At 56.6% G+C, this 9590-nt stretch overlaps 1 protein-coding gene across 1 annotated transcript in view; it reads left to right on the top strand.

Annotated features, from left to right (window-relative positions):
* SEPTIN9 (septin 9) overlaps nt 1–9590 on the top strand; it is a 109888-nt gene that overhangs the window by 82921 nt on the left and 17377 nt on the right. The window contains exon 4 of the mRNA XM_035893396.1: nt 7052–7243. Within this exon, the coding sequence (XP_035749289.1) occupies nt 7052–7243 (192 nt within the window). The remainder of the gene's footprint in view (nt 1–7051; nt 7244–9590) is intronic.

Here is a 9590-nt window from a genome sequence, read left to right on the forward strand (position 1 = left end):
GTAAACGGGGCTCTCGGGGCGTCCGGGGTGCAGCTGCCCTTCGTAAAAAAAAGACCCAACAAAAAAGAAACGAAAAAAACCCCCTACCCCTAAAAAACCAAAGCGAAAACCCAAGGAAAAAAAACCAACAAAACAAACAAACAAACAAAAAAATTTTTTAAAAAGCTAAACTAAACCCCTAGGGTGTAAATCCCTCCTTGAGCACTGGTTACTGCCGTACCTCGGGGTGCTGGCAGCCCTGGCGCTGCTGGTTTGCCTTTTTTTAGTTATTTTTTTGCCATAGGTGCAGCAGTCGGTCGCTCCATCGGGCGTGCGGGCTCAGGCCAGCCCCGGGTTTCAAGCACGGCAGACGCAGCCGTGCCCGGGTGTCAGTGCCGAGGTGCCCATGCGGGGCCTGCAACAGGACGCGTTCCTCCTGCACCTCTTTTTGGGCAAGCCGAGTTTGTGGAGCGCTGCCTCTTTGTTTTCAAAGCACAGCGCTCCGCAGGGAAGCGGTGACGGGGTGAGAGGTGCTTTCTCTTGCCCAGGGGCTGGGAAGGGTCTCCGTGTCCCTCCTGTGCTGAACACCATCGCCCAGGGTAGGCAGGGGATTGGGAGGGGGTCCCCTCCCCAGACCCACTAGGGAATCAGCTTTGTGTGGGTCCTCGGACCCCCCCGGGCACGAGCACCCTGAGCCTGTCTGTGGGGAGCAAGGGCTGTGCTGGTTGCCGGTGTTTCGCTGCGTGGGGCCGGTTGATGGAGTAGCTGTCGGTGGCACTGGTGCGCAGGAGAGTTCCCCTGTGGCGGGGCTGTCCCCAGCAAGGCAGGGCTGGTCTCAGGGTCAGCTCTCACTCCGCCTCCGAGTGAAGCTGCTTAACGGAGGGAGACCATGAGGGCTACGTGGCCAGAGACCTCCATGTGCTGGAGGCTCAGGGCTCAGTTTGCAAGGCTGGAGCAGGCAAGACTTGGGGTTGTTTATGATCATCGTCTTCTGCTTAAACTTCTCTAGGCAGGCAGAAGGAGAAGAGCGTAACAACTCCTTGCAGGTCCCTCTAAGTGGTTTAGAGCTGCTGCCTCACATGGCTGGAGAAATGAGGATGTACGCCTGCCGGCTGTACTGCAAGGGCTGGCACGTGTCTGAGCCGGGGAAGGGCGGTGGTCGGCCTCACGCTGGACCTGGGGCACGCCAAGGCGGCATGGGGGCTTGCGCCTGAGCTCTCAGGCAGCACTTTGTGAGTGCTCAGGGTTGTGCCCAAGGCAGAGCTGGCACCACAGTTTGAGCTCTGGGATGAGCTTGCTGCATCCCAGCCCAGAAACACCCGCGACCGGAGCCTGTGGCAGCCAGAGGGTTAAGACAGGAAGGGAAGCAGCAATGGGGAGCCCTGGAGCATCCATCTCTTGTAAATAAAAGAGCCAGTGACTGGTGAGCTGCAGAGGGCCGTTGGGGTGAGCTGCAGAGGGGTGAGCTACAGAGGAGTGTTGGGGTGAGCTGCAGAGGGCCGTTGGGGTGAGCTGCAGAGGGCTGTTTCCGGAGCAGTGAGTGAGGACGGAAGCACAGGCGGTGAGCGGGGACAGCTCGACCTGCACAGCTGCGCATGGTGTGTGCCGGGGGCTCGGGCTCGTGCCCGGGGCTCAGAGCTGTGGCCTTGCCGGGTTGCCTACCGAAGCGCTCTCTCCAGAGCAGGAATTGCTGCCTCCTTTTTTGATCTCTGAAAATGGATCTGTGGCCCTGTGTGAGTAAAAGGCTTCAAGCGTGGAGCATCTTGCATGCTCAGGAGGCACCTGGCCGCCTCTCTGACAGCTCTTGGTCTGATAAAGTGTAGTTAAGCATCCGCTGCTATTTCTAGGTTGTGTCTGTTGGCACCCAGGTGGAAATGCAAGCTGAGAAGGAAACGTAACCAGTTGGTAGGTGGGCCTGGGCTGGCGGCCAGCCTGAAACCATAGCCTGGTGCCCAGGGATGTGAGGGACAGGCTCCAGCTTGGGCCTGGCTCTGCCAGCCGGGCACAGATGATTGCAACTGAATAATAGAAACGTCCCTTAGTTACAGTTTGGTGCTGCAGGATCTGCGGCAGTGGCTCTGCACCCCAGGCTGAGCCCTCCTCCGGGGTGCTGGCTGTACGCACCCCCCCCCAGTTTTGGACTGAGCTGTGCCTGGCATTCCTTGGTACCCACGCATCCCTGCGGGACCAGCACAGACCTGCTGCGTTCGGCACTGGGGGATCCCCCGGTGACTGACTGGGCAGCTGAAGAAAGCAGCGGTGCCTGGACCACGCTGGGTGTGCATCCAGCCCCACCTTTGCTGCCTCCCCCCCTCCTGACTCCGCCTGTCCCCTTGGAAGGGAAAGCTGTGGCTTTGCCACCTCCTCCACGGGTTGGATCCATTTCCGTAGCTCATGGTCGCCAGCTCAGTGTGCAAAGGGGAGAGGCTCCAGGGGCTGCCCGTGCTGCAGCCCTGCCGATGGGCTGTAGTTAACCAGGAGCTACAAATTCACTCTGGTTCTAAAAAGATCTCTGTTACACCCTAGAGACACAGTTTTGTAAGATTGCTGCTCCCCAGAATTGAAAGGTTGGTTGGTCTGCACTGCTCCCTTGAAAATATCTGTGGATGCTCAGCTGCCTGGGAAGCGGTTGTGTTTTCATGCCCTGATATACTGCTGTTCGCTGCTGTGAATCTTCTCTGTGTTCGCATGGACCTATCCAACAAATCTGGAAGCTCTCAGTGTTTCCAGTCTCCATTGTGTGGAGGGAAGGGGACTGATCCCCACTGCAGCGTGTTGGTCTGCTGGGTGCTTGTAGCTCTGCAGAACCAGCTGCAGAATCACCAAAAGGTAGCAAATGCTTGGTGCTCCCTGCATCCAAGGGATGTTTCTTTGATTTACCCAGCAAGCGTTAGCATTTCTCCATTGATCACATGTGCACCCATATCGTGCGCGAATGGTTTGAATCTGGTGGTGGGGAGGATTTGGTGAGCAGCAGTGGCAGAGGTGCAGCCTCCTGGCCTCTCTCCGGCAGCTCTGTGCAGCCGCTGAGCACCAGGTCCATGATGAGCTGGGCTCCTGGATAACCAGCATCCCACTCCCCGTGCTCCCTGGAGCAGAGCATAGAGCTGCTGGGTCTACCTGCGAGCTGGGGGTATGCGACGAGCTGGGGTATGCAAGATGTTCCCGGTTCAGTATCTGCCAAAGTTGTTTAACCTTTGTGTATCCCCAGTGGAAACACCAGTCTCCTACAGATTGCTTTCCCAAGTCCCTTGATGGGGACTGCCCAGCCCCAGGGTTCGGGACTTCAGGTGAGCCCATGGCCTGCGTTTGCATCCCCTGCCCACAGCGTCCCGGGTTCTTGCAGCCGCGTGGCACCAGTGCAGCATTTCTAAGCCCCCGGCTTGCTGGCAGCCCCTCGCCAGCAGTGTTTCGCAAAGCCCGTCCTACGGCTGCCCGTGCATGGCGTCCAGCTGGCTGGAGGAGCTGGGGGCTCCCCGGGGGGCTCCCTGGGGCTCCCCTCCCCGCAGGGTGCCTTTCATCTGCTGCTTCGCAGATGTTGGATTTGGCTCATGTCTGACGCGCATCAATTACAGTGCAACAGCCCGGAGTCTTTGGCAAAATCAACTTTGGAGCAGCTGTCCTGAGTCAGCCTGGCGCCCGGGCTGGAGTCTTGCCTCTGTTCCTGCTCAGTGCAGAGCTGCCCTGACGGTCTCAACATCTCCCGTGCCCACGTGGAGAGGGTTTCCCGGGCAAAGGAGGTCTAAATATGGCACAAGCACGTGTTCCGGAGTGCTTCATGTTTATCCAGGAATGCACAAGCCCAAGGGAGCTGCAGGCTCTGGGCTCTCTGCCCCCATCAGCAAAGTGAGCAGCCCCTGGGCTTCCTCAGCTTCAGCCATGTGACGGTGGCGCTGGTGAGGCAAGGGTGTGTGAGGTCTGATCCTGCTCTTCCTGGGGACTCAGTGGCAGTCAGGTATTGATGACAGTACAGGGTGTTTATTAATCCATCCCTCCTTGCGGCGCTCTGGAAGGGTCAGCTCGGCGATGCTGGCACCGAGAGCGCCGCGGGTTTGGCACCGTCCCTGCAGAGAGCACGATGGGTCAGACGAGTACAAGATCTGCCCGTGGTGTGTCCCAGGCAGCCACCGCTTCTGCTCCAGTTTATTTCTAGGATCTTTCTATTTTAGGCAAGTGTCTGCCAGCTGTGCTCCCTGACACCTGGCACAGCATCCCCATGTGCCTGTGCCTTGGAGTGGTCCTGCGGCTCGGACTCATCCTGCCTCTGCTGGCACAAGCCCCTTGGAGCCAAGTGGGATGCTGGAGTCCTTGCTAGAAAAGTGCTGGGAAGCTGAAGGTCTGGGTTGCAGCATTTCCCTTGGGAGTCTGCTGGTGCTGCCAGGACATTGTGCCTTTGCATCCCTACTGTCCTGCAGACACTCCTAGTTGCAACATATTAATTTTTCTTTTATTTTTTCCCAAACAGGAGCCAGGTGCTAGAATGAAATGTCCTTTAAATCACTTTTTCCCCACAGGCGAGCCGAGACAGCGTGGGCTGCGCTGCCGGCTGTGCCGCTCGCTCGAGCACATCCCAGGTGGCAGCACGCCTGCGTGCTCCACGGTGACAAACAACCGCCTGCCATCGCCCCGCACTTCCTGTGGCTTTTGTCTTGCTGGGGGCTGGGGAGTCCTGAGCCCTCCTGGTCGCGCTGAAGGCAACATGGTGTGGTGAGGCAGCATGTAGCGTCTGCTCCCTGTGCTGGGGGCAGGTCCCCCTGCCCAGGGAGGGGGTCAGCCCCTCCTGCACGCTGCCAGCTGCTCGATAGCAGAGCTTGATAGACAAACAGCAGCCAGGAGGTGCTGGAGGTGCTCCTGGCCTTTACTGCAAGCCGAGGGTGGCTTTCTGCTCCATTTGTTTAATTTTTTAATTTCTCTGTGCATGCTGCTGGACTCAGCACCAATTTCCCAGGCTGCTGTCCCACCCCACGGGGCCAGCACGCTTTGGGCTCTCTCCTGTTCTTGCAAGCGGTGCCTGCAGGAGTTAAAACCGTTGCATAACCCTGTGCTGCTGCCGGTGGCAGCATATTTTCCACGTGGTTTAGTCTTTTTTTTTTTCTTTTTTTTTCCTTTTTTTTTTCCCCCTGGTGGTATGTAAGGATTTTTTTCCACTTTTGGCCTTGCTGTTTTGGAACGGGGCTAATTCAGGATCTGTGGCGAGACCTCGGGCATGCTGGGCTGGTCAGCTTTGCAAGGAGCAGCGCGGCAGCGTGTTGCCAGCTGTGCAAGAGCCTGAATCCGCGTGTGCCCGGTGCAAAGCCGGGGAGGAGCATGGTGCTACCGCACGTGTCAGCTACGGCATGTTTGCTCTCTAGCAACTCTATGAGTAACGCTGGTCGGCACAGCCCACGATCAAGAGTTGGAAAAAAGGGTTCAGGGTAACCCAACAGTCTTTGGGATCAGTTGTGGGTTTGGTTTTTATTATTTTTATCTATTTTTTCTGCTTGGCCTGTATTTGAGCACGTGGAAGTGCGCTGTGCTGGCAGGAAATGAGCGCTTCCTCCTCGCAGACCCCAGCAGGCTCCGGTCTGATGCTGCTCCCGCGGCTCCTGTCCGTCACTGGAGGAGAAGGGCTGACGGGCTTGGGTTTGGAGGAGCCCCTCTGGACCAGCCATGTTCCTACAGCCAAATCCCTTCGGCTGGAGGGAGGGAAAACCAGGCAGCATCTCATCAAAGGCCAGAAACAACAGTGGGGTGAGGCAGATGAGCTGTGATCCATATTCCTGTTTGAAGGAATGAGGATGAGGACTTTGCAATGAGTCCTTTGTAAATAATAATAATAATAATATTGTTAATTAATAGTAATCAAATAAATAATAAAAAATAATAAATAAGCTTTGCAAAAGGCTCAACAAAAATAAAATGCTTGTGGCTGTAGGGACCAGGGCATGGATCAGCAGCAGCCCGGGGTGGGGAGGGCTCTCAGAAGTGTGTTTTCCTAAAATCTGCTTCTCCAGGCTTGGAGTAGAGGAGCTTGCCCTGCACGGCTGATACCTCCAGGAGCTTGCAGGGACCAGGCTGAGCTTGTGCATGCTCTGCCGTCGGGATATTTGCTGTGCCCACTGGGGCAGGGTGGGAGCAGGCTGCATCGCCCCGTAGCTCATCGAGGGCAGTTTGTCCTTCCCAGTGGCTGATTCTCCTGGCTGGTGCCTGGGGGAGGGGGTGCTTTTTGTTATGATTTTGTTATGAAGGTGTTAAATGAGGCAGTAGGTGTACATTTGCTTCTCCTGAAGCTCTTTGCTAACCTGTCTCTGTGGGAAGTCAAAGGGTTTGAGTTCCTCAGTTGGGTATCGGCAGAATTAGAGCAGGATCGCGAAAGCTTCGTGACTGCGTGGGTGTCGTCTGGCATGACCTGTTTTGATGCAGATCTGTTGGGTTTTGGTTTTTTGGTGAGAAGCAAGCTGGGGCCGGCAGCCTCTGTGCCGCGTCAGCTGGAGCTCGAGGAGGGCACGTGTGCCGACACCGGGGACTTTTCTGTGTCTGCAAAGCCAACCAGTTCCCCGAAGCGTGGCCGCGAGGCATTCCCACCAGTAATCTGCATAGCCCTGTAATTACAGTGGTACGGAGGAGTGGGCAGGCTGTGTAGGTCTGCAAGCCTCTAACAGCAGCGCCTGGGCACAAGGCCGTGTTGCTAAAAGCCTTTGTCACTCACTAAATAAACTCCCAGACTTGTGTTGAGGACTTTTCTTAGTGCTGGGTCCCGCTCCACAGCAGCGGACTGGCTGCTCGTGGGACCTGGTGTGCCTGCTCCCTCTGTAGCAGCACCCTTTTGCTGCGGTAGGCTTGGTGATGTGAGCAGGGATCAAGGCGAATTCAGTAAGTTAAGAAGGGGAATCCCAAATTTAATGTAATTACAGGTGAAGGAAGATCCCGTGTGCCTCCTCCCTCTTAGCCTCCCGGTGCCCTGAGTCCCTGCACATGCTTTATTCCTGCTTTGGAAGCAGTAGGCAGCTCCTTTCATTCCCTACTAGGAGCAGCATCCCGGTGTGCTCGGCACTGCCTGCCAGCCCTGACCACCCTCTCTTTGCCTCCACAGGTCCAGAGGCAGTTCCCAGCCACGCACTCAGCATGACGGACACTCCACGGGATGCCGGCCCCAAGCAGCCGGTGCCAACGCGGCCAGAGAAACCGGCTGCAGACTTTGGCTACGTAGGGATAGATGCCATCCTGGAGCAGATGAGACGGAAAGCCATGAAGCAGGGGTTCGAGTTCAACATCATGGTCGTGGGTGAGTTCTCCCTCTGCGCCAGCTGCCTGCAACGTGCTCTGCGAGTTGTTTTTTGTTCTTCTGCGATGATGTTTGTCCTCTCTGGAGCCTCCTCAGGAGCAGCAGCTCGGGCTCAGCATGGGGGTCTTTGCCTTAGGAGTCAGCAAACCCCGCTCCCGAGGAGCTGGCTTGAGTTCAGCTGTCATTAAAGCTGGCGATGTGATATGGCCCATGGTCCTGTGCATCTTCCTGCGTCTTGGGGTGCATTAACCATAGGCACGTCCCCAAGAGGAACACCCGAAGGGGTGTCAGGACTCACCGAAGCCTTGCAGAGAGCTCCCTTGCCCGCTCTCCTGGGAGCCCTGCACTGGTTTGAGCAGTCAGAGAGCATGTTAGGGCTCAAAGGGTTGCACTGCTGCTTCTATACCAGAGCCCTGATCTTTGCTGGTATTTCCAGCAATTTGGCTATAATTTCCTGCTGGTTGAGTTTTCTTGTATTTAAGAGATTGTGCTGAGCAGCTCAGACAGCAGATGCAACTGCGCTACAAGTACTAGGGAAGAAATGCCTCGTGTGGGAATCAAGAGCAGCAAGAGGGTTTGCATACCTTGGTTGTTTGGTTTGAACAGTTGCAACCTGTGACTCCTTTGGGGACCTGCAGTGTGGCACAGGGGGGATGGGAGTGTCCCAGTGTCCTGGAGGGTGTGCACATGCAGGGAGGGAGGGATGGAAGCTGTGTGTCCAAATCCCGCTGCCTGCAAGCTCCTGTTCCTTGGCTTTCCGAGACTGCAGGGCGGATGGGATGAAGGAGCTTTATTTCAGCTAGAGCCCACTGGCTGCATCGCCACTGCTCTGGCTGCAGCTTCTGCTGTAGGGGTCTGCGCTCCTGCAGCCCCTGGGTTCCCCGTGCCAGGGACCGCACCAGCCGCTTGCCAGCAATATGCTGGGTGTACCAGAGAGCTGGGTAGGCACCATGGGAGGCCATGCAAGGGGGAAAAGGGAAAAGAAATGAGCCTTTTCTGCATTTTTCCAGCTGTCGGTGTCTGGCCTGGACCCATGGAGCCCCCGGTGCGAGCTGGGCTGTGCTGCCCGGGGTCGGGCTGTGCGGGCAGCAGCTCTCCCTGCCTGAATCTCCCAGGGGAGGTGGTGCCAGTGTGGTCTCACCATCCCGCCTCCTCCTGCAAGGAGTTGTGTAGGGCTGCAGGTTTGTGTGGGGATGCCCATGGACTAGGAGCCCCCACAGCCTTTGGGGCCTTTCTGGGGTTATGGGAGGGCCTGATCCAGAGTTTGCTAATTCTGTACAAGCTATTGTGTGCTGTAGCTTTCCAACGAGCTCTGCTGATGCCCTGCCTTTCCCATTTTGATATTTTCATACACAAATTGATCTGTGGGGAGGGCTCCCTGGGCTGGGACATCACTGCAAGCCCAGTCACTGCAGAACCAGTTCTTGCAAGGTTTTTTAACAAACCCAGCTCTTTGCTGCCAATGGAGCAGCACTCCCAGGATGGAGGGATCGCAGCACTGATCCTGAGAGTCTGCAAGCGGGATTGCACGAGCTGAGTCCCCATTTCCCTGCCAGAAGAGGCAGCCATCCCTCCACGAGCAGGCTGTGCTGCAGCAGCACCTCAGCTTTCTGCTTTGCAGATGCAGAGGGATGTTCAGGAAAGGGCCCGGCTTTGCCTTGGCAGCGCTGTGTGTGGTATGAAAGCTGGTGCTGCAGTGCAGCTGGAAAACATTGTTCTTCCCTTGGCAGGCTCTGGGCTGACTGTTTACAGGCTGGGGAATTCATGGCAGCATAAACAAGTCAAGCTCTGGCCCTCCCAGAAGACGCAGGGAGGAGCAGCACCTCGTGGGGTGCCCCTCAGGGAGGGGATGCTCTGCTGAGGCTGGGAGGCAGCAGCCAGCTCTCATCCTCCTGCATTTCTCCAGGGGACAGTCGAGCTTCTAGGGATTAGTTTAGCTCCTTTTTTCCCCATCCAGTCTAAGCTGCGAGTCCTTGCATTGAAATCATTGCAATCCCTGTTTTACAGGTGGGAGGTGCAAGGAGGGAGGTGACTGCTGCACGGGAGGTGGGAATTGAGCACCACTGCTGGCATGGGGTCACTCTACCAGCACCGTGTCCTTCTGATGGGGCTTTTGGAAAATCCCGTACCCTGTGTACCAGGGTCCCTGTTCAAAAGGCCTTCGCCAGCCTAACCAAAGCTCTGAGAGGAGGCTTCAGGCTGAGGTCAGCCTAGCCCCATGTTGTCTAAAGCTGTGGAGATGCGAAAAAACGTTTATGCTTAAAAAAAAAAAACCCAAACACATCTTTTGTGTTCAGTTTTTGGTGCAGAGCAGCTGGAAGGAGAGGAGAGCTGCCCAGGCACAGTG

The sequence above is a fragment of the Egretta garzetta genome, unplaced genomic scaffold (assembly GCF_000687185.1).
Source record: "Egretta garzetta isolate BGI_Z169 unplaced genomic scaffold, ASM68718v1 scaffold34, whole genome shotgun sequence".
Classification (NCBI taxonomy): Eukaryota; Metazoa; Chordata; class Aves; order Pelecaniformes; family Ardeidae; genus Egretta; species Egretta garzetta.